This window comes from Anguilla anguilla, chromosome 3 (genome assembly GCF_013347855.1).
Source record: "Anguilla anguilla isolate fAngAng1 chromosome 3, fAngAng1.pri, whole genome shotgun sequence".
Lineage (NCBI taxonomy): Eukaryota > Metazoa > Chordata > Actinopteri > Anguilliformes > Anguillidae > Anguilla > Anguilla anguilla.
In genome coordinates, this window is record NC_049203.1 from 9866979 (window position 1) to 9892274 (window position 25296).

At 40.9% G+C, this 25296-nt stretch overlaps 2 protein-coding genes and 6 pseudogenes across 30 annotated transcripts in view; all 8 read right to left on the reverse strand.

The window, feature by feature from the left end:
- LOC118223390 (protocadherin gamma-C5-like) overlaps positions 1–25296 on the reverse strand; it is a 247865-nt gene that overhangs the window by 69601 nt on the left and 152968 nt on the right. The window lies entirely within an intron of this gene.
- LOC118223401 lies at positions 1005–4071 on the reverse strand (annotated as a pseudogene).
- LOC118223405 lies at positions 4518–7349 on the reverse strand (annotated as a pseudogene).
- LOC118223409 lies at positions 7643–10367 on the reverse strand (annotated as a pseudogene).
- LOC118223403 lies at positions 11033–13608 on the reverse strand (annotated as a pseudogene).
- On the reverse strand, positions 14654–17456 carry LOC118223404 (annotated as a pseudogene).
- LOC118223402 (protocadherin gamma-A11-like) lies at positions 18407–21146 on the reverse strand. Its single transcript, XM_035409901.1, is given in 2 exon segments — positions 18407–18631; positions 18634–21146. Coding segments are annotated over 2 exon segments (2280 nt in total). The 5' UTR covers positions 20825–21146; the 3' UTR covers positions 18407–18542.
- On the reverse strand, positions 21524–24681 carry LOC118223411 (annotated as a pseudogene).

A 25296-nucleotide genomic window follows, 5' to 3' on the forward strand; every position in this document is an offset into this window, starting at 1 on the left:
CCTATAATATGAGTCCTAAATTACATTGGTTTCTGTTTAATGTGTTAACGTCTTAAAAAGCAGGACATATATTATGCATAATTATTACATAGGCAAATGTATATATTTCCCAAATATTCAATACATTAAACAATTAAATAAATAACAAATCGGCTTAAGTCTAGTAATGGTTTTGCCCTATAGTATTTGTATTCATATTCGCACAAGCTTCCTACTGGACACCACGTTGCAAGGGGAAAGTAACATAACAACATACATTGTTCTGTAAGGAATTTGTCATAAAATGTAATAGTTGACCGGAGTTGCCCTTACGTAATGACATTAGGAACCTGTATAGGTGTACGTGTTTGCACGTGGCTTGTCAGACAAATCACAATTATTATTACAGATTAAGCAGGTGGTCAACTCCTTCCGTCCCTGTTTTTTCCTAAATATAGGATATGCAGACTAGTTGGGGGGTTGGCATTGTCTTCGAACGTCCAACGAAACTGTACTGTATTTTATCACACCTCCTACTGAATCGGCATTAAAATGAACTGTTTCAGCTTCAACGAAAGGGAGACCGAATTTGTTATGTTAACAATACGGGGATGACAGCCCATCTGCTTATAGCCTATACTATGTGTGGTACACTCGCAGAAGCATAACACGATATCAATTAATACACACAGCCTACATATAATTTTTTTGCATACTCTCTACGCGACATAAAATACATTATATTCGCATGAAATCATAACTAAATTCAGAATCAAACATTCAGTTCTATTGCTGTGCGTATTTTCCTCAACACGGAAATGTAATTCATTTTCGTTCGATAGGCTACAGCTACTCCTGTAGAAGTATATATATATATATATATATATATATATATATATATATATATAATTCTAAGTTAATTTGTGTGTGTGTATGTGTGTGTGTCCAACCAATCAATGCAAATTATTTAAACGTACTACGTGCTACATCTACATTCCGCTCAAACGCTCACCTGGTTTTCTGAATTCTGCCTGACCCCTTTCTCCTGCACGTGCGGCAGTGTTTGGCTTCCACTGGCGTCCAGACTGATGATGCTCTCACTGTACGGTCTGACATCCTTCAAATCGCTATTTCTAGAGTCAGTAGTTCTGTAATTATACACTTGGTGAAGAGTTCCGGTACCTCCGGCGTCTGCGTAAAATGGTGGGTAATACGGTATAACTGGGAGGTTTGCGTTTGATTTATAATATAACCTAGATTGTCTCCATCTGTAGTATTTTACTGAAATTATGGCGATGATCGACACAATAAAAAGAAACGATACTACAGCCAATGCCAAAACTAAATAAAAAGTCAGCCTTTCACTATATTCCTTGTCGTGCGTAAAATCTGTGAATTCGGACAGCACCTCCGGGAAGCTGTCCGCTACTGCCACGTTCACGTTGACTGTAGATGAGCGAGAGGGCTGCCCGTTGTCCTCCACTACAACAGTAAGTTTTTGTTTTGTAGCGTCTTTATCAGTGACCTGGCGTAAAGTTCTTATTTCTCCATTCTGTAACCCCACATCAAACAGCGCCCTGTCTGTCGCTTTCAGCAGCTTATATGAGAGCCATGAATTCTGCCCAGAGTCCACATCAACAGCGACCACTTTAGTAACAAGATATCCAACGTCTGCTGAACGAGGCACGATTTCAGCCACCAGAGATGCACCCGTTTGTACTGGGTACAGAATCTGAGGCGCGTTGTCGTTCTGGTCTTTGATTATGATGGTCAGAGTGACATTACTGCTTAGAGGCGGAGAGCCCCCATCTTGAGCTTTCACACGAATTTGTAATTCCTTTATCTGTTCGTAATCAAAAGAACGCACTGCGTGAACTGTGCCACTCTCTGCATTTATTGAAATGTAAGGCGAGGGCGTCATCCCATTAATTGGGTTGTCCTCCAGAAAATATGAAATATGCGCATTGTTACCGGAATCATTGTCTTTGGCACTCACTGCAAATATGGACGTCCCTGGTGCGTTATTCTCTAGAACATAAGCGGTGTATGTGTGTTGATCGAATAGGGGCGCATTATCATTGACGTCTGATATCCTCAGAGTCAGAGTCTTGTTGGTAGAATGTGGAGGGGATCCCTCATCCATAGCTGTAATAGTTATATTGTATCCAGAAACCTTCTCACGGTCCAACACCTCATCTGTGACCAAAGTGTAAAAATTTGAAGATGACGATTTGACTCGAAAAGGTAAATCTTGCTTAATGGAACATCGAACTTGTCCGTTTTTTCCAGAGTCTAAATCCTTTATATTGATCATTGCTATTACCGTCTCTGGTGCCGAGTCTTCGGGTATCGGGTTCGAAAAGGACATTATTGTAATTACAGGAGCGTTATCATTCACGTCTATAATATCAATCAGCACTTTACTGGAGTCAGTTAACCCTCCTTGGTCTTTCGCTTGCACGTTTATTTCATACTGCTTCGACTTTTCGAAGTCCAACAGTCCAGTCACAGTAACGGATCCAGTATTTTCGTTGATGGTAAATAATTCGGAGATGCTGTCAGCGACATGGGAAAAGGAATACGTAACTGCACCATTTGATCCCTTGTCTTCATCAGACGCGCTAACAGTCAAAACCGTAGTGCCCGGTGAAGAATTCTCCATCAGAGCGGCTTTATACAGTGTCTGGCTGAATACGGGTGCATTGTCATTTGCATCCAGGACAACTATATTTATTTGAGCTGTACCAGATTTCTGAGGGCTGCCCCCATCAAATGCGGTCAGGATTAATTTGTGTTCTTCCTGTTTCTCGCGATCAAGTGGCTTCTGAAGCATCATTTCAACGTATTTAGTGCCGTCTGGGCGAGACTGTAGTTTTAGTGCGAAATGATCTGTCGGATGTAAGGTGTAAGTCTGGAGAGAATTAACACCGACATCAGAATCCATCGCACTCTCAAGCAAAAAGCGAGCAGCCGAAACGGATGATTCACTAATTTCAAATCGCATTTCTTTCTTTGGAAACACGGGAGCATTGTCATTAATATCTAGTATTTCCACAATAACGCGGTGCAGCTCCATTGGATTTTCCAGTATTATCTGTAAATGTAATGAGCACGGAGACACCTGAGCACACAGCTCCTCTCTATCAATCCTTTCATTCACCACCAGAGTGCCTTTATCAGAATTCAGACCGATATACTCACGACTGTCTTCCGTGAAAATTCGAGCCTGGCCAAGTTTTATTCTTTGCACTTCCAGACCCAGATCTTGCACAATATTCCCCACGAACGAGCCCTTCACCATCTCCTCTGGGATCGAATAGCGGATCTGCGCGCGTGCCACCTTTGCGGCGCAAAAACACAAGAGGAGAAGCCGCAGTTGCCATTTCCACACCCGACCGACATTCCCAGCAGCGCCAAGCAAACAAAGAAGTCCCATGTTTCTTTCCCTCAACATAAACCATACATCTATATGCGTATTTTCCGAAACGAATTTAAATATGAGCGATTCAACGACCTGATACCCAGCCCTGAAGACATCCAATGTATCCGTGTTATTCTGTATCAGGAGCTTTGACAGCGGTGAGCGTCTCGTGTGAGTTTGGGATCCCTGTACATGTGATTGAAAAAATTACAGGAGGGGCCAGCAGCGCGTCGCCACCCTGATCAACAGCGGCACTCAGAGCTCATATGAGTTACTGCACAGCCAGTCTTCTGGCACAACAAGAGGCATCTTCAGCCGCATTAAAGTGATATCTTGAAGCGACTTGGCCTTAAAATTCCGTTGCCGTTCTAAGTCAGTCAGTGAACAATGTAACGTCATAAAAGTTTTGACCTGGTTGCAAGTCCTTAATCTGGTGATGAATGTTAAATTCAGAACCATCAGGTCATTCACTGAATTGCGCACGCGAAATGGGCTCTATTTCGTCATAATGAATATTACACAACAAAACCGTGTTAAATAAATTCTGTAAGATTCCAAAATAGGCTACGTGTAAGGTCCTCTACATACTTAAAGTTCTCTATTCAGAAGATTCTTCACTTAACAAGAAGATTCTTCTTCTGTTGTGTAATAAAACATTTAGTGTCTAACACCTTCCTCACTTATACATAGGTGTTCCTTAAAAATGGGAAAATATCACCCCTTAGAAGACGCTAGGAATAATAATAATAATAATAATAGACACGAGGTAAAACACCTTTGTCTATTATTCACAATGACTAATGAAACCAAAAAATTCTGAAACACTTGTCAAATGAAAATGCTGTCCAATATATGAGACTTCAAATGTGTGAATTAAAAAATAATAATAATCCAAAATTTAGTATAGTCCCACAAACGTGATCAAACATTCATGAAGTTTAGCAGTAATCGGTGACAGATACAGAAAGAACCATTAAAACAATGGTGGACTGCTACACATGCAAAAACATCAGGGAAATATAAATATGTCTGCATCATTTGCAATCTCAAGAACATAAGAGATATGTGAAACAATTAAGCACTTTCCTTCTTAAGCTCACCTCATCACAGTGATGTGAATCTTCAACGACCATTTCATTCTGCACGTGCGGTAGTGTCTGTGTTCCACTGGTGTCCAGACTAATGATGCTCTGACTGCAGGGTCTGATGAACTTCATATCGCTTTTTCTTGAATCAGTAGTTCTGTACACATCGTAATTATAAACGTTCTGAGTTCCTGTACCTACAGCGTCTGCGTAGAGCGGTGGATAATATGGAATAACTGGGAGATTGGCCTGATAGAAAATGCGAGATTGTCTCCATCTGTAGACCTTGACCGATATTATTGCAACTAACGATGAAACAAACAGGAAGGAAACTACAGCCAAGGCCAAAACTAAATAAAAAGTCAAGTTGTCATTATAATCCTTGTCGCGCGTAATATCAGAGAATTCCAAGAGCACCTCTGGAAAGCTGTCCGCCACCGCCACATTCACATTCACTGTAGTTGACCGACAAGGCTGACCGTTGTCTTCCACTACAACAGTAAGTCTTTGTTTAACAGCATCTTTATCCGTGACCTGGCGTAAAGTTCTTATTTCTCCATTCTGTGAGCCCACTTCGAACAGCGCCCTATCTGTCGCTTTTAGCAGTTTATATGAGAGCCAGGCATTCTGTCCAGAGTCCACGTCAACAGCGACCACTTTTGTGACAAGATAGCCAACTTCAGCGGAGCGAGGCACAATTTCGGCGACCAGAGAGACATCGTTTTTAACTGGGTATAAAATCTGAGGAGAGTTATCGTTCTGGTCACTAATTAAGATGGTCACTGTGACATTGCTATTCAGAGGCGGAGAGCCTCCATCTTGAGCTTTCACGCAAATTTCGAATTCTTTTATTTTCTCGTAATCAAAGGAATGCACTGCGTGAATTACACCACTCTCTACATTTACTGAAATGTAAGCCGAAGGTAATATTCCATTGATTGGTTTGTCGTCTAGAAAATATGAAATATGCGCATTATTACCGGAATCGATGTCTCTGGCTCTCACTGCAAATATGGACATCCCCAATACGTTATTCTCCAAAACATAAGCGGTGTATGTCTGTCGTTCGAACAGAGGCACGTTATCATTGACATCTGATATCCTTAACGTCAAAGTCTTGTTGATAGAATATGGAGGGGATCCCTCATCCGTAGCTGTGATTGTTATATTATACTCAGAAACCTTCTCGCGGTCCAACGCCCCATCTGTGACCAACGTGTAAAAATTTGTAGAAGACGATTTAACTGTAAAAGGTAAACCTGGGGTAATGGAGCACTGAACCTGGCCATTCTTTCCGGAGTCTGAATCTTTGATATTAACCATTGCTATGACAGTCTCTGGTACAGAGTTCTCTGGGATCGGGTTTGAAAAAGACATTATTGTTATGACCGGAGCATTGTCATTCGCGTCTAAAACATCAATGAGCACTTTACTGGTGTCCGTCAGTCCCCCGGGGTCTGTCGCTTCTACGGTTAATTCAAGTTGTTTCATTTTTTCGTAATCTATAGGACCACGAACGGTTATTTCACCAGTAATGGGATCAATATCAAAAAGATCTGAAGCAGTGTCTGTTATGTGGGAGAACGAGTATGCCACCTCCCCATTTGATCCTTTATCCGAATCAACGGCACTGACTACCATGACAACGCTGCCCTTGAAGGAGTTCTCAATTAAGGAAGCTTTGTATAGTGACTGGCTAAATACGGGTGCGTTATCATTTGCGTCCATGACAAATACACTAATTTTAGCTGTACCTGATTTCTGAGGGCTACCACCATCGTAAGCCGTAAGAATCAATTTATGCTCATCCTGTTTCTCTCTATCCAGCAATGATTTAAGCATCATTTCTACATATCTAGTTCCATCAGGTCGTGACTGTAGCTTCAGTACAAAATTATCGGTTGGATTAAGGGTGTAAGTCTGAAGTGTATTTACTCCAACATCAGGATCTTTCGCACTTTCAAGCGAGAAACGTGCACCAGAAACCGCTAATTCACTTATCTGAAAATTGATTTCCTTTTTCGCAAAAACTGGAGCATTGTCGTTAATGTCTAATATTTCTACAGTTACGCGGTGCAGCTCCATTGGATGTTCAAGAATTATCTGGAAATGTAACGAGCACGGAGATACCTGAGCACACAGCTCCTCTCTATCAATCCTTTCATTCACCACCAGAGTGCCTTTATCAGAATTCAGACCGATATACTCACGACTGTCTTCTGTAAAAATGCGAGCTTTCCCTGATTTGAGTCGCTTCACTTCCAAACCGAGGTCTTGCACAATATTCCCCACAAATGAGCCCTTCGGCATTTCCTCGGGAATTGAATATCGGATCTGTGTGCGCACCACCTCGGTGGCACAGACGCACAAGAGGAGAAGCTGCAGTTGCCATTTACACTCTCGAGCCCCGAACCCAGAAGCGCCAGCGGAACAAAGAAACAACATTCCTTTCCTTTAACGCGAAGTCGTAAGTCAAAATCTTTAGGTCGTTCAATCTGTGGTATCGCGGTGAAGACCCGTTAGCTGGCCTTGGCCGCGACTTTTTGTAGATCAGTGCGCTATTGTGTCCCGTGATGGTGTATTATAAGGTGTGTGAGTGTGTGTGATGCAAAAGCGCAGGCGGGGGAGGCGCGGGGCTGGGTAGGAGTGTTTAAAACATGGCTACACTGATCAACAGCGGCACTTAGAGCACTGATGTGTTATTGCAGTGGGTACTGTACCAAAGCGTGCTTTGTGGAAAATATTTTGAAGATAATTTGGCGATAACGTATCACAACACAGTTTAAAGGTTTCATGTTTATAAATGGAACACTTGGACATAATGATCTCGCTATAACAACTGAATGAAACAAACAACACCATTTTGCACGATAAATCATGAAAGGTGTTTACAAATTTACCAAGAATTTATCTTCAAACGAATTAATTAAAATTGGCTTATACAACACATAATACATAGTTTGAATAGAATGAAAGAAAAAAATATGAACTAAAAATTATGGATTGCATTGCTTTATAATGAAGATTCTAAAATAATCAAAGTAAACGCCATACAGATAAAATAAAGCCTAGATGAAATAAACGTCCTGAACATTAAAATCCTGCACTGTAATTGTACAACCGATCGTCACAGTCCAGAGCTTACCTGATTCTCTGAATTGTCATTAGCCCCTTTGTCCTGCTCGTGCAGCAGTGTTTGGGTTCCACAGGCGTCCAGGCTAATGGTGCTCTGACTGCAAGGTCTGGCATACTGTATATCACTCTTTCCTGAGTCTGTAGTTCTGCACAACTCGTAATTATATACATGCTGAAGAGTTCCAGTACCTCCGACGTCTGCGTAAAGTGGTGGATAATAAGGGATAACGGGGAGACTTGCGTTGGATTTAAAAAATGATCTTTCACGTCTCCATCTGTAGCATTTTACTGACAGTATGCAAATTATTGAGACTATAAAAAGAAATGAAACTACAGCCAAAGCCATGACTAAATAAAAAGTCATATTATCGTTATAAACCTTGTCTTGTGTAAAGTCAGTGAATTCCGAGAGCACTTCTGGGAAACTGTCCGCCACCGCCACGTTAACATTCACTGTTGCTGAGCGAGATGGCTGCCCGCCGTCTTCCACTACAACAGCAAGTTTCTGTTTCACAGCATCTTTATCCGTGACTTGGCGTAAGGTTCTTATTTCTCCATTTTGTAAACCCACTTCAAAGAGAGCCCTGTCTGTCGATTTCAGCAGTTTATATGAGAGCCATGCATTCTGTCCTGAGTCCACATCAACAGCGACCACTTTAGTGACAAGATAGCCAACGTCTGCAGAGCGAGGTACCATTTCAGCCACAACAGAGACACCAGTCTGTACTGGGTAGAGGATCTGAGGCGCGTTGTCGTTTTGATCTTGGATAAATATCTTTACCGTTACATTACTACTCAGCGGAGGAGAGCCTCCATCTTGCGCTTTTACGCGGAACTGGAAATCCTTAATCTGCTCGTAATCAAAAGAGCGCACTGCATGGATGACTCCACTGTCAGAGTTCACTGACACATATGAAGAAACTGACACGCCATTAATGGTCCCTTCCTCCAGTATATAAGAAACACGAGCATTCTGGTTCCAGTCAGCGTCTCTGGCTTTCACTGCACATATAGAAACACCCGGACTGTTGTTTTCTTTAACGAATGTTTCGTATGAACTCTTTTCAAAGACCGGAGCATTGTCATTCACATCTGATACTTGAATAGCGAGAGTAACGCTACTGGAAAGTGAAGGCACTCCCTCATCAGAGCAGGTTACACTGATGTTAAACTCTGAATCTGTCTCTCGGTCCAATACATTATCAGTAACCAAACTGAAAAAGTTATTTGTTGTCGATTTAATTGCAATCGGAATATTTTCGTTAATAAAGCATTTTACTAGACCATTATTCCCAGAGTCTGGGTCTTGAATATTTAAAATGGCAATAACTGTGCCGGGGTTGGAATTTTCAGAAATTAATTTTGATTTTGACATTATAGTAATTGCAGGCTTATTGTCATTCGTATCAATGACATCTACAAATATTTTACAGGAATCCGATAGACCTCCATAGTCTCTAGCTTGTATGTTGATTTGATAATGACTTCCTTTTTCATAATCAATATGTCCGATTAATTTTATTGTCCCATTATAATGATTTATTTCAAAAAGGTCACCCATGTCGTCTGCAACGTTAGATATTGCGTAACTTACGTTGCCATATAAGCCTTTATCTGCGTCAGACGCACTGACTGCCGTTATAACGGTGCCTCTAGGAGCATTCTCTGTAACTGTGGTCTTATAAATTTTTTGCGTAAAAACAGGAGCATTGTCATTTGCATCAAGCACTGTAATAAGTACACGCACAGTGCCTGACATCTGTGGATCTCCGCCATCCATTGCCATTAACAATAAGGACATCTCTTCTTGCTTTTCTCGGTCTAAAGATTTTTGAAGAACCATTTCTACACTTTTGCTACCGTCTTGTTGATTATGCAGTTTTAAGATAAAATGATCAGTCGGCTTAAGCGAGTAGCTTTGAAGACCATTAACACCAACATCCGGATCCATTGCGGTCTCTAGCATGAATTTTGTTCCGGTCTGAGCAGACTCGCTGATCTCAAACCTAATTTCGCTCTTTTTAAAACTCGGTGCATTGTCGTTAATATCTGTGATCTCCACAGTGATGTGGTAGAATTCCATGGGATTTTCCAGAATGATTTGTAAATGTAAAGCGCAAGGGCTCGTCTTCCCGCACAGCCCTTCACGATCTATTCTCTCTTTAACGAGGAGCGCTCCTCTTTCTTTATCCAGCTCTATAAATTCACTGCTGTCTCCACTATATATATGCGCATTACCCATTTTTAATCTTTTCATGTCTAACCCTAAATCCTGAACTATATTACCTACTAGCGACCCTTTCGCTATTTCCTCCGGTATAGTATAGCTAATCTGCCCACACACAAAACCGAGAGAAAGGACAGCGATAAACAATCTTACTTGCCATGCCATTGTTCTGCCCGACATTTCCCTTGCCAATATGAGAGCACAAGGACAAAATCATCCGTCAGGTAAGAAGTGATATGTACGTAAAGTAAAATTATATCTGAAAAGACTTTAGCGGTTGATCCAGCGATGATAAAAGACTATTAAGCTCTGGACAGACCTTCGCGGATGGAGGGGATATTTTTCAATGACTGAGCTCGCTCTTTCTCTGTTTTATAAGGGGAGGTCCTGCTGAAACTCTGCCCACAAACAGCACCACACCGATCAGCAGCGGCACTCTCAGTTCAAAAACTGAACTGCAAATGTCAGTTTCAAGTATATCAAGCAAATATGTGGAATACATGTTTACAAAATGCTTTAGCCTGTATGTTTCTGACAAGACTGTGGTTCGTATTTTTTATACACTAGACGTGCTTCCTGCTCATCCTCCTGTATAGGTGTACATGTGGGGTGTGTGTGTGTGTGTGTGTGTGTGTGTGTGTGCATTGTGCAATCTAAAATGGAATCTTTAGAAATATAATTGCAATCAGATTGTGAATATTTAATATTTTAAAATAGTATCCTGGACTGATTAGTTACTGATTAGTCAAAGTGGAAAAAAACAAGCTATGTTAGGTGATGTCATGCTGTCTGTTCCAGCTGCCTAATACGAAAGCCTTCTTATATTTGCACTTCCTACATCAGAAAAAATAATAGTGGTCCCTACTCATGTTCCAGAGGTACTTGAAGTGAAATGTGGAAACAGAAACCTTTATCAAAACATACTTTGTTGTTCTTTGTACTAGTACAAAGAACAATAACAACAACAACTACGACTGCTACTACTATTACTCCTACTACTACGGAGTATTGCAAGAATCGGTAGGAAAAATGAAACATAAAGCAACTGAACTGATTCATTCAACAGCATAAATCATTCAGCTGCATTGGTAACCATGGTGATGAGCCAGCGTGTTCAAATAAATAATTACAACTCAGTGTGGGTTCTAATTCTGAAAAACTCACCTGATTCTCTGAAAGCTCATTCACGCCTTTCTCTTCCACGTGCGGTAGGGTTTGAGTTCCACAGGCGTCCAGACTAATGATGCTCTGACTGCAAGGTCTGACAAACTTCATATCACTCTTTCTGGAGTCAGTGGTTCTGCACATCTCGTAATTATACACATGCTGTAGAGTTCCTGTACCATCGACGTCTGCATAAAGTGGTGGATAATAGGGTATAACTGGAAGGTTTCCGTTCGATTTATAAAACAATCGTTCACGCCTCCACCTGTAACACTTTACAGACAGTATGGCAATTATGGAGACGATGAAAAGAAATGAAACTACAGCCAAGGCCAGGACTAAATAAAAAGTCAGATTATCATTATAAACCTTGTCTTGTGTAATGTCCGTGAATTCCGAGAGCACTTCTGGGAAGCTGTCCGCCACCGCCACGTTAACATTTACTGTGGCTGAGCGAGAAGGCTGTCCATTGTCCTCCACTACAACAGTGAGTCTTTGTTTGACGGCATCTTTATCAGTGACCTGACGTAAAGTTCTTATTTCTCCATTCTGTACGCCTACTTCAAACAGCGCCCTGTCTGTTGGTTTAAGTAGTTTATATGAGAGCCAGGCATTCTGTCCAGAGTCTACGTCAACAGCGACCACTTTAGTGACAAGATAACCAACATCAGCCGAACGAGGTACCATTTCAGCCACCAATGAAGTACCAGTCAGTACTGGGTAGAGAATCTGAGGCGCGTTGTCGTTCTGGTCTTGGATAAATATCTTTACCGTTACATTGCTACTCAGTGGGGGAGACCCTCCATCTTGCGCTTTTACGCGGAACTGGAAATCCTTAATCTGCTCGTAATCAAAAGAGCGCACTGCGTGGATGACTCCACTGTCAGAGTTCACAGACACGTATGAGGAGAAAAGTACGCCATTAACCATCCCTTCCTCCAGTATATAGGTAATACGAGCATTCTGGTTCCAATCCGCGTCTCTGGCTTTTACTGAAAATATGGCTAAACCTGGACTGTTATTTTCTTTAACGTAAACTTCGTATGAACTCTTTTCAAAGGCTGGCACGTTGTCATTCACATCTGACACTCGCACGGTGACAGTGACGCTACTTGAGAGAGAAGGCACTCCCCCATCAGCGCAAGTAACACTGATGTTAAACTCAGAATTCGTCTCTCGGTCCAATACATTCTCAGAAACTAAGCTGAAGACTTTAATTGATGTCGATTTAATTGTAAATGGAATATTTTCATTTATAACGCAATCCACTTGTCCATTCGTACCAGAATCGGCGTCTTGGACATTTATAATTGCAATAACAGTGCCTTCCTTGGAATCTTCGGAAACGAATTTAGATTTTGACATAATATTAATGATAGGCTTGTTATCATTCGTATCAATGACATCAACAATTACTTTACACGAATCTGAATGGCCTCCGTAATCTCTGGCTTCGATGTCAATTTCATAATGCTTTTCTTTTTCATAATCCACATTTCCAGTTAATTTCACATCACCATTATACTGATCTACCTCAAACAGTTCAGAAACATCCTCTTCTGTGTTAGAAATCGAATATGTTACTTTTGCATTTGAACCTTGATCTGCGTCTGAGGCGCTTACTGTAGTTAAAACGGTCCCTCGAGGCTCATTCTCCATTACAGAAGCCTTATAAACAGATTGAGCACAAATAGGCGCATTATCATTAGCATCAAGGACGGTGATATGTATCTGCACCGTGCCTGACATCTGGGGTTCGCCGCCATCCATTGCCGTTAACGTCAATAACAGCTCATTCTGATTTTCTCTATCTAATGGTTTCTGTAGAACCATTTCTAACTTTTTACTACCATCCGGCAAACTGTGTAATTTTAGGTGAAAATTATCAGTTGGTTTAAGCGAGTATCCTTGCAGTCCATTTACACCAACATCCGGATCCATTGCTTTCTCCAGCAGAAATCTCGCACCAGGCAAAGACGACTCCAATATCTCAAAACGCATTTCTGTCTTTTTAAAACTCGGTGCATTATCGTTTATGTCCAATATCTCTACAGTAATGCCGTAATATTCAATCGGGTTTTCCAGAATGATCTGGAAATGTAAAGCACAAGGGCTCGTCTTTCCGCACAGTCCTTCGCGATCTATTCTCTCTTTAATAAGGATGACTCCCCTTTCTTTATTCAGTTCAACATATTCAGTGCCATCTCCAGTATATACATGAGCGTTACCAGATTTTAATCTTTTTACATCTAAGCCGAGATCCTGCACTATATTACCAACTAACGACCCTGTAGGCATTTCCTCTGGTATTGAATAGCTAACCTGCCCACATACTGAACCAAGAGAAAGGAGAGAGATGATCAGCCGTACTTGCCAAGTCATTGTTCTGTATGAAATTCTTCTGGCGTCTCGATAGAGCGAAAAACATAACATCCGTAATGCAATAGTTCATACGCAGAACAGACAATCCAACGAGAATGGAAAATATGTTTGTAGTCCCACAGAAACAAACGAAGGCGCTCGCGATGTCCGCAGTTAGTGGTTTATAGAGCAACTGCGCGAGACGCATGGTTCTCCCTGCAGTTTACAGGGAGATGGCAGGGGAGGTCCTATTGTAAATGTACTCACAATCAGCACCGCACCGATCAACAGCGGCGCTCGGAGTTCGTACACAGAACTGCAAAATCTTAACTTAAATTATATACTGTTATCTACCTAAGGTGCAACTCCATACAATATGGATAAACATATACATAATTACAAATATAAATACACGACGATTGAAATTGGATTGCAGAAGTACCAATGGCCATCTGCAAGATGGCCTGCTACTTCATCAACTGAAATGAAAGAGTGAAAAATTCGGCTCCTGCTATAACATTCTTTTGGTCTAAACCAGCCTCTTAAGACCTAACTCGTCATATTAGTTCTTCCTCAGTAGGGAAAAATTAAGGAGAATTCTTTACATATTTGTCCATCCTGTTATATGAAGAATAAACTATGAGACAATAAACTTTTCATTGCCTTGAGGCTTTAAAATATTACTGTAAAAGTCACATCTAAAAGTTGCATATCTAATGCGTTATGACCAAAACACCAACTAAAAACAAAGGGAACTAAAATTAAATACCGTATTTAAATACACCTAAAGACCAGCTTGTGAACTTGAAAGCGGTTTGTTTTGTTCAATCAGAAGTGTTTTGAAAACAATTTTTAAAGTGAAGTATATTTACAAAGAGCTATTTTATGTGTGACTTAAATATAAACAACTGGAACATAAGTAAATCACGTAAACTACTGTCCAACTAATGCCCAATGTATAGGATTTCAGTTTTAGAATGTTTTTGATTGCCACGGTTTTTACAGACCTACCAGCTTTAGAATGACCAGTCAAAAAAAAAAAAAAAAATATATATATATATATATATATATATAAAAAATAAAAAAGGAATACAACTGAAGGTCAGGATTCAGTCTGCATCTCTCTTTAACTTCGACTTCCAACTGAAAAGTGTCCGCTTTATTCACAAACGCGGTTTAGCGAGTTATTTGTATTTATTTCTGAACTCATTAGCATTTTTATAAAGACAAAAGTGACACTTGAATTCAGCCCAACAAACTCACCTGATTCTCTGAATCATCACAGCCCCCCTTTTCCAGCACATGGGGAAGTGTCTGTGTTCCACTGGCGTCCAGACTAATGATGCTCTCACTGCAGGGTCTGACGTACTTCATATCGCTCTTTCTCGAGTCAGTCGTCCTGCACAACTCATAATTATACGCATGCTGCAGAGTTCCAGTGCCTCCAACGTCTGCGTAAAGCGGCGGATAATACGGAATAACTGGGAGATTTCCATTGGATTTATAAAACAATCGCTCACGCCTCCATCTGTAGCACTTAACTGAAACGATGGCAATTGTGGATATAATAAAAAGGAATGAAATCACTGACAGGGCCAGGATTAAATAAAACGTAAGACTGTCATTGTAATCCTTGTCGTGCGCAAAGTCAGTGAATTCCGAGAGCACTTCTGGGAAGCTGTCCGCCACCGCCACGTTGACATTCACTGTAGCTGAGCGAGAGGGCTGCCCGTTGTCTTCCACAACTACTGTAAGTCTTTGTTTCACAGCATCTTTATCGGTGACCTGACGTAAGGTTCTTATTTCTCCATTCTGTAAACCCACTTCAAAGAGAGCCCTGTCTGTCGCTTTCATCAGTTTATAGGAGAGCCATGAATTCTGCCCAGAGTCCACATCAACAGCGACCACTTTAGTGACAAGATAGCCAACTTCTGCTGAGCGAGGCACGATTTCAGCCGCCAGAGAGACTGGAGAATGTACTGGGTAGAGAATCTGAGGCGCATTATCATTCTGGTCTTGAATAAATATCTTCACTGTTACATTACTACCCAGTGGAGGAGACCCTCCATCTTGCGCTTTTACGCGGAACTGGAAATCCTTAATCTGCTCGTAGTCAAAAGAGCGCACTGCGTGGATGACTCCACTGTCAGAGTTCACAGACACATACGAAGAAACAGAAACACCATTAACAGTCCCTTCCTCTAGTATATAAGAAACACGGGCATTCTGGTTCCAATCAGCGTCTCTGGCTTTGACTGAAAATATGGAGAGGCCCGGGTTGTTATTTTCTTTAAGGTGAACTTCGTATGAATTCTTTTCAAAGGCGGGCGCATTGTCATTCACATCTGATACTTGTACGGTGACAGTGACGCTACTTGAGAGAGAAGGCATACCCTCGTCAGAGCAGGTTACACTGATGTTAAACTGAGAGTTTGTCTCCCGATCCAAAACATTATCAGAAACCAAACTGAAAACGTTAATTGATGTCGATTTAATTGTAAATGGAATGTTTTCATTTATTACACAATTTACTTGCCCATTCCTGCCAGAATCAGCATCTTGGATGTTTATAATTGCAAATACCGTGCCTTCCTTGGAGTCTTCGGAAATAAACTTTGATTTTGACATTATATTAAGAGCAGGCTTGTTATCATTTGCATCTACGACATCCACAATTATTTTGCAAGAATCTGACAGGCCGCCGTTATCTCTAGCTTCGATGTTAATTTCATAATACTTCTCTTTTTCATAATCCACGCTTCCAATTAATTTCACTTCACCGTTATATTGATCTACTTCAAAGAGTTCAGCCACATCCTCTGCTGTGTTTGAAATAGAGTATGTTACTTTGGCGTAAGACCCCTGATCTGTGTCAGATGCGCTTACTGTAGTTACAATTGTCCCTGGAGTAGCATTCTCTATTACAGAAGCTTTGTAAACAGACTGAGCACAAATAGGCGCATTATCATTCGCGTCGAGCACGGTGATGCGTATCTGCACCGTGCCTGACATCTGGGGATCGCCTCCGTCTTTTGCCGTTAACGTTAATAACAGCTCATCTTGTTTTTCTCTATCTAATGGTTTCTGTAGAACCATTTCAATGTTCTTGCTACCGTCTGGCAAACTGTTCAATTTCAGGTTAAAATGATCGGTTGGTTTAAGCGAGTATCCCTGCAGGCCATTCACACCAACATCCGGATCCATTGCTTTCTCCAACACAAATCTCGCACCAGGAAAAGCGGACTCGCTTATCTCAAACCTCATTTCTGTCTTTTTAAAAATCGGTGCATTGTCGTTTATGTCCGTGATCTCTACCGTGATGCCATAATACTCGATCGGATTCTCCAGAATGATCTGGAAATGTAAAGCGCAAGGGCTTGTCTTCCCGCATAACCCTTCGCGATCTATTCTCTCTTTAATAAGGAGGACTCCTCTCTCTTTATTCAGCTCTATGTATTCAGTGCCATCTCCAGTATATACATGAGCGTTACCAGATTTTAATCTTTTTGCATCTAAGCCGATATCCTGCACTATATTACCAACTAACGACCCGTTAGGCATTTCCTCTGGTACTGAATAGCTAACCTGCCCACATACTGAACCAAGAGAAAGGAGAGAGATGATCAGCCGTACTTGCCAAGTCATTGTTCTGTATGAAATTCTTCCGGCGTCTCGATAGAGCGAAAAGCATAACATCCGTAATGCAATAGTTCATACGCAGAACAGACAATCCAACGAGAATGGAAAATATTTGTGTAGACCCGTAGAAACAAATGAAGACGCTCGCGATGTCCGCAGTTAGTGGTTTATAGATCAACTGCGCGAGACGCACGGTTCTCCCGCAGGTTACAGGGAGATGGCAGGGGAGGTCCTATTGTAAATGTGCTCACAATCAGCACCACACCGATCAACAGCGGCGCTCGGAGTTCATACACAGAACTGCAAAATCTTAACTTAAAAGAAATGCAATATGGATAAATATACAATTACAAATATAAGCATGAGAGGCTTGAAAGTGGATTGTAGCAGAACCAATGCCCATCTGTAAGATGCCTTGCAACATTATCACTGGAAAATAAAGAGTGGAAATATGACTGCTGCTGTCACATTCTTTGGGTTTGAACCACCCTCTTCAGACCATAACCAACTTTTTTCATATGAGCCTTTCATATGAACGTTTTCATTGAAGGGTCAAAGATATAACAATGAAAGGCATATCTAATATCGGTATATCTAAAACGTTACGACCCAAACGCTAGCCATCAAAACCAAACGGGTAACTCAACGAAACACATGCCGTATTTGATTACACCTAAATACTAGTACACTAAAACGTGAAACTGCCATATCGCAATGAATCAGAAGTGCTTTGAAAACTATTTACCGCCACACTTCTAAGAAAGAACTGTGACGCAAGTAATTAACTCACGGATGCTAATGTCCAATGTTCATTCACCACCAAATCACTGAAATAATACACAGATGACTGGTCAACAGAATGGTTCCCATTTTCAACACATACAGAGACAGAGTACGAGAAAGAGAGAATAATATTATATATTAAAACTTTATATATATATATATAGATATATTATTTTTTTTTATTTTTAAACAAGAAAGTCTTAATATATATGTATATAATTTCAGTTTTACGATATGTTTTTGATTGATGCCGTTTTTACAGACCAACCGGTCCAGTCAAAACGAGCACAAAAGTTTCAAGAAATAAAATGAAATAAAAAAAATCCCCGGACCGGAATAAAAGGGGACGTCAGAATTAAGTCACCTTTAACTTCGGACATACAAATAAATGTAAGTGTCCGCTTTAATTCTCAAATGTGGTTTACCGAGTTAATTGTATATATTTCTGATCTGACCAACATGTTTTGCAAAGAGTCATATTTAAGGATGAACGTTGACTAAACACAGTCTACTGTGTTAGAGCACTGTGGTAAGTACTTTGACGTTATAAAGTTAAGAAAATGAACTTTTGAATGACTTCCCTCAGCCGGACAAACTCACCGGATTCTCTGAGTCATCCTCGGCACCCTTCTCTTGCAGATGGGGTAGTGTTTGTGTTCCACAGGCGTCCAGGCTAATGAGGCTGTGACTGCAAGGTCTGCCAGACATATCGCTCTTTCTCGAGTCAGTAGTTCTGCACAACTCGTAATTATACACGCGCTGAAGAGTTCCGGTACCACCGGCGTCTGCGTAAAGCGGTGGATAATACGGTATAACTGGAAGATTTCCATTGGATTTATAAAACAATCTTTCTCGTCTCCATCGATAGCATTTCACGGACAGTATGGCAATAATACAGACAAGAAAAAGAAATGAAACTACAGCCAAGGCCAGTATTAAATAAAAAGTAAGGTTGTCATTGTAATCCTTGTCGTGCGTTAAGTCAGTGAATTCCGAGAGCACTTCTGGGAAGCTGTCAGCCACCGCCACGTTCACATTGACTGTAGCTGAGCGAGAGGGCTGCCCGTTGTCTTCCACAACTACAGTAAGTCTTTGTTTGACAGCATCTTTATCAGTGACCTGGCGTAAAGTCCTTATTTCTCCATTCTGTAAACCCACTTCAAACAGCGCCCTGTCTGTCGCTTTCAACAGTTTGTACGAGAGCCAGGCATTCTGTCCAGAGTCCACATCAACAGCGACCACTTTAGTGACAAGGTAGCCAACTTCCGCAGAACGAGGCACAATTTCTGCAACCTGAGAGACACCAGTTTGTACTGGGTACAGAATCTGAGGTATGTTATCATTCTGGTCCTTAATTACGATGTTCAGAGTGACATTGCTGCTTAGAGGCGGAGACCCCCCATCCTGAGCTTTCAAACGAATTTGTAATTCCTTTATTTGTTCAAAATCAAAAGAACGCACTGCGTAAACTGTACCACTCTCTGCATTTACTGAAATATACATCGATGATGTCACCCCGTTGACTGGGTTGTCGTCCAGAAAATATGAAAGACGTGCATTATTGCCAGAATCACTGTCGCTGGCTCTCACTGCAAATATGGAAATCCCTGGAGCGTTATTCTCAAAAACATAAGTGGTGTATGACTGCTGCTCAAACGTGGGCGCGTTATCATTGACGTCTGATATTCTCAGAACTACAGTCTTGTTAGAAGAATATGGAGGGGATCCCTCGTCCGTAGCTGTGATTGTTATATTATATTCGGAAACTTTCTCGCGGTCCAACACCTCATCTGTGACCAAAGTGTAAACATTTGTAGACGTCAATTTAACTCGAAACGGTAAATTTTGGTTAATGGAACACCGAACTTTTCCGTTTTTCCCAGAGTCTAAATCCTTTATATTGATCATTGCTATTACCGTCTCTGGTACCGAGTCTTCCCGTATCGGGTTCGAAAAGGACATTATTGTAATTGCAGGAGCATTGTCGTTCACATCAATAATATCAATCAGCACTTTACTGGTGTCCGTGAACCCTCCCTTATCCGTTGCTTCTACATTTATTTCATACTGTTTAGATTTTTCAAAATCTACGGGACCATTCACTGTGATCTCCCCTGTATCGGAGTCTATATTAAACAGATCTGAAGCGCGATCTGCACCGTGAGAAAACGAGTAGATAATCTCTCCATTTGTTCCTTTGTCTGCGTCAGTGGCGGTGACTGTCAAAACGGCAGTGCCCTTCAATGCATTTTCAGCCAAAGAAGTCTTATACATGGCTTGGCTAAATATTGGTGCATTGTCGTTTCCATCCAGAACTGCAATATTTATATTCACTGTGCCGGACTTCTGAGGGCTGCCACCGTCATAGGCTGTTAGGATTAATTTATGCTGTTCTTGCTTTTCCCTGTCTAGCGCGGTCTGCAGAACCATTTCTACATATTTGCTACCATCAAGCCGGGAAAGAATTTTCAGTTTAAAATTATCTGTCGGATTAAGCGCATATGTCTGAAGCGTATTTACACCAACATCCGGATCTTCTGCACTGTCTAACGAGAATCGAGCACTAGAGACAGCGAACTCACTAATGTGAAAATTGATTTCTTTTCTTGCAAAAACTGGAGCATTGTCATTAATGTCTAATATTTCTACAGTTACGCGGTGCAGCTCCATTGGATTTTCAAGAATTATCTGGAAATGTAATGAGCACGGAGACACCTGAGCACACAGCTCCTCTCTATCAATCCTTTCATTCACCACCAGAGTGCCTTTATCAGAATTCAGACCGATATACTCACGACTGTCTTCCGTAAAAATGCGTGCCCTCCCCGACTGGAGTCGTTTTATTTCCAAACCCAGGTCTTGGACAATATTCCCCACAAATGAACCCTTCACCATTTCCTCGGGAATCGAATAGCGGACCTGTGCGCTTGCCATCTTTGTGGCGCAGACGTAGAATAGCATAATGTGCAGTTGCCATGTCCACACCCGAGTCACGCATCCAGGAGCGCCAGTAGAACAAAGAAATATCATACTTCGTTCCCTAAATGTAAAAAAATTACAAATTCGATGGCTTTATTTTCGATACACAGTTGAATTTCGGATATGCAAAGACCAGCAACTGGCCTTAATCGCGACCGTTCTGCGGAAGAGTGCCTTATGTCCCGTGATAGTGCTGAGCGATTTTCATGTACTTCTGTTTGCCTGTCTGTGTGATGCGAAATTACAGAAGGGAGGGCCTACAGTAGGAGTGTTTAAAACCTCACCAACTTGATCAACAGCGGCACTTAGAGCACTGGTGTGCAATTGCAATGAAGACTGTACCGAAGCCCGGAATACTTGAGATTTTGAAAGATCCAGAGAATGATAAAATATTGCAATAAAATTACAATTAAAATTCAATGAATTCACGAATTCAATGAAAAAAAAAAGAAAAAGGCCACACGGGGCTATTTATGCTCTACATAGATTAATTTACTTTTATTTAGGAAATAAAATACCAGATTTGTATTCAGCACAAGTGAACTTAATTTAAATGTACCCATACTGCATTGTAGTCTCAAGAACCGAAATGCGATGTCAAAACACACATGGTAAGTGTTATGCTCAAGTGTTATTAAAAATAAGCTTCATGAACATTAAAAAAATTGACAGAAATGTAGGTTACATAGTAAATACTTTCACCGAGAGTCGGGACCTCACCTGATTCTCTGAATCATCACTGCCCCCCTTTTCCAGCACATGGGGTAGTGTCTGTGTTCCACTGGCGTCCAGACTAATGATGCTCTCACTGCAGGGTCTGACGTACTTCATATCGCTCTTTCTCGAGTCAGTCGTCCTGCACAACTCATAATTATACGCATGCTGCAGGGTTCCAGTGCCTCCAATGTCTGCGTAAAGCGGCGGGTAATATGGAATAACTGGGAGATTTCCATTGGATTTATAAAACAATCGCTCACGTCTCCATCTATAGCACTTCACTGAAACGATGGCGATTATGGATATAATGAAAAGGAACGAAATCACTGCCAAGGCCAAGATTAAATAAAACGTAAGGCTGTCATTGTAATCCTTGTCGTGCGTTAAATCACTGAATTCCGAGAGCACTTCTGGGAAGCTGTCCGCCACCGCCACGTTCACATTCACTGTAGCTGAGCGAGAGGGCTGCCCGTTGTCTTCCACTACAACAGTAAGTCTTTGTTTCACAGCATCTTTATCAGTGACCTGACGTAAAGTTCGTATTTCTCCATTCTGCAGGCCTACTTCAAACAGCGCTCTGTCTGTTGATTTTAGCAGTTTATATGAGAGCCATGCATTCTGTCCTGAGTCCACATCAACAGCGACCACTTTAGTGACAAGATACCCAACGTCTGCTGAACGAGGAACCATTTCTGCCACAAGAGAGACACCGGTTTGTACTGGATAGAGGATTTGAGGCGCATTGTCGTTCTGGTCATGAATAAATATCTTTACCGTTACATTACTACTCAGCGGAGGAGAGCCTCCATCTTGCGCTTTTACGCGGAACTGGAAATCCTTAATCTGCTCGTAGTCAAAAGAGCGCACTGCGTGGATGACTCCACTGTCAGAGTTCACAGACACATAAGAGGAGACTGGCATGCCATTAATAGTTCCTTCCTCCAAAATATAAGAAACACGAGCGTTTTGGTTCCAATCGACATCATGGGCTGTTACTGAAAATATAGAGAGTCCCGGGCTGTTGTTTTCTTTAATTTGAGCTTCGTATGAGTGATTTTCAAAGACAGGGGCGTTGTCATTGACATCTGATATTTGTACCATGAGAGTTACAGTGCTTGAGAGAGAGGGGAGTCCCTCATCAGAGCATGTTACAGTTATGTTAAAGGCAGATTGCGACTCCCTATCCAAAGATGCTTCTGTCACGAGAGTATAGAAATCGGGCGAGGTCGATAAAATACTAAAGGGAATGTATTCATTCAAAGCACAGACGACTTTGCCGTTATTTGCAGAGTCCGGGTCGTGGACACTGACCATAGCTATCACTGTGGCTGATGGTGAGTCTTCTGGTATCGTTCTTGATATTGAAATTACATTAATGACAGGACTATTATCATTCACGTCAACAACATCTACGATTATTTTACTGGAATCAGATAACCCACCGTGGTTTTTCGCTTCAATATCTATTTGAAAATGCCTTGTCTCTTCATAATCAATTTGACCAACTAATCTCAAATCACCATTTTTTTCGTCTATCTCAAAGAGCTCAGACACCCCATCGATACTATTTGAAATAGAAAACGTGACATGCCCATTTTCTCCTTTGTCCGCATCGGATGCACTGACTGTTGTTAAAACAGTGCCTTTTGATGCATTTTCTGTTACAGATGTCTTATAAACTTCTTGCGTAAAAATAGGCGCATTGTCATTTACATCGAGTACGGTTATACGTATCTGCACAGTGCCTGACAACTGCGGGTCGCCGCCATCCATGGCTGTTAATATCAACGACAGCTCTTCTTGGTTTTCCCGATCAAGTGGTTTTTGTAAAACCATTTCTACCTTTTTACTACCGTCGAGCTGATTGTGTAATTTAAGCATAAAATTATCGGTTGGTATGAGCGAGTAGCTCTGGAGGCCATTAATACCAACATCCGGATCCATTGCTTTCTCTAGCATGAATTTTGCCCCGGTTGTAACCGATTCGCTGATCTCCAAAAGCATTTCGCTTTTTTTAAAACTCGGTGCATTATCGTTTATATCTAGTATTTCCACAGTAACTCGATGCAATTCCATGGGATTTTCAAGAATTATCTGGAAATGTAAAGCGCAAGGACTCTTCTTTCCACACAACCCTTCACGATCTATTCTCTCTTTAATAAGGAGAACTCCCCTTTCTTTATTGAGCTCAATGTATTCAGTGCCGTCTCCTGTATATATACGAGCGTTTCCCAGTTTAAGTCTTTTTAAATCCAAACCCAAATCATGCGCTATATTACCGACTAGTGATCCTTTAGGCATTTCCTCCGGTATTGAATAGTTAATCTGCCCAAACACTGAACCGAGGAAAAGTGCAGGGATGATCAGACGTACTTGCCTTGCCATTGTTCTGCGCGACATTCTTCCGACGTTTTGAGAGTACAAATGTAATATTATCCGCCATAAAATGCCTCATATATAGAACATATTGTAATCCCGTTATAATTCAAAATGTATTTTCGTCCCCGTTCAAACAAGTGAAGCTGGAGATAGCAGCAGTTAGTGATGCGTAGATGGACTGTGCGAGACCTGCAGTTCTTTCTCTCTTTTACAAGGAGAGTGCAGGGGAGGTCCTGTTGGAAATGTCCTCATAATCATCACTACACCGATCAACAGCGGCACTGTGAGTTCAAATGCAGAATTGCAAAATCTTAATTTAATTTTAAAGACATAATGTAAATATACACATACAATTGATACAAATAAATGTGAACGAGCATTAAGTCACAGCACAATACTCGGTTTAAAATCAACTGTGACAAAGCACATTGTACACTAGTATAGTGCCTTTAATGCGGAGTGAACGCATATAAACTAAGACTTGTATCAAGAGAGAACATTTTACTGCGCATTGAATGAAAGTGATTAGTTACACCACTAACAGATTCTCCAAGAAGGCTTGCTACTTTATCTATTGAAATAAAAAAAAGTAGTGAAAGCAGAGAAAGTAAAAATGTAATGCTGTTCATTTATTAAATCAAAGTAAATTCAGAAGATAACCCAGTTATCGCAGTGGGTTTGAAATGATACAACTTTGTCACACCAGTCTTCACTCAGTAGTAACCCAAAATACAGTTCTTTTCAGATGTGTGCAACCTTCTCTACGAAGAAGATACTATGAGACAAAAGCATATAATTTCCAAGCAGCTGTAAAAATTGTAATTGTGACACAAAGAACAAAAAGTTAACCTTCTCAAAAGTGCATACTTAAGCAAGCAAACAAGCAAGCAAATACTAGTATTGACTTGAGGATCTGCCTTAGATAATGGATCAATCAGAAGTGCACTGAAATCCATTTTTAAATTGAAATTGCAGAAAATGTATTTTGAAGTAATATTTTTTTTTTTTTGAAGTAATCAATTTTTACTTTTGATATGGGACTCAAAAATAAAGTGCTGGTAGACCAGCACATCGTTAATGGGAAGCAATATTTGAAACTGCTGCTGTCACTCGTAAATTACTTTGAACAGGTTCCGGCAAAAAAAACAACACAGGAACACTTCATTACATAAGACAGGCAACAATAGCATGTTTGAACAGAAGTTAGGGTCAAATGACTGAAAAGGTAATGTAGATTCCGCCCGATTCAATCGATAGGCATCCTAAGCTAAGTTACAAATTAATTCAAGTTTCTGATTTTTTTCCCGAAAACACAGATTAGTGATGTTGTGTAATTATAAAAAACAACATTTAAGTGCGAGTTAGTGAAATACAAATGTAAATTAAAGAGAACAACATTAATTTACTACGGATAGTTATTTAATTAA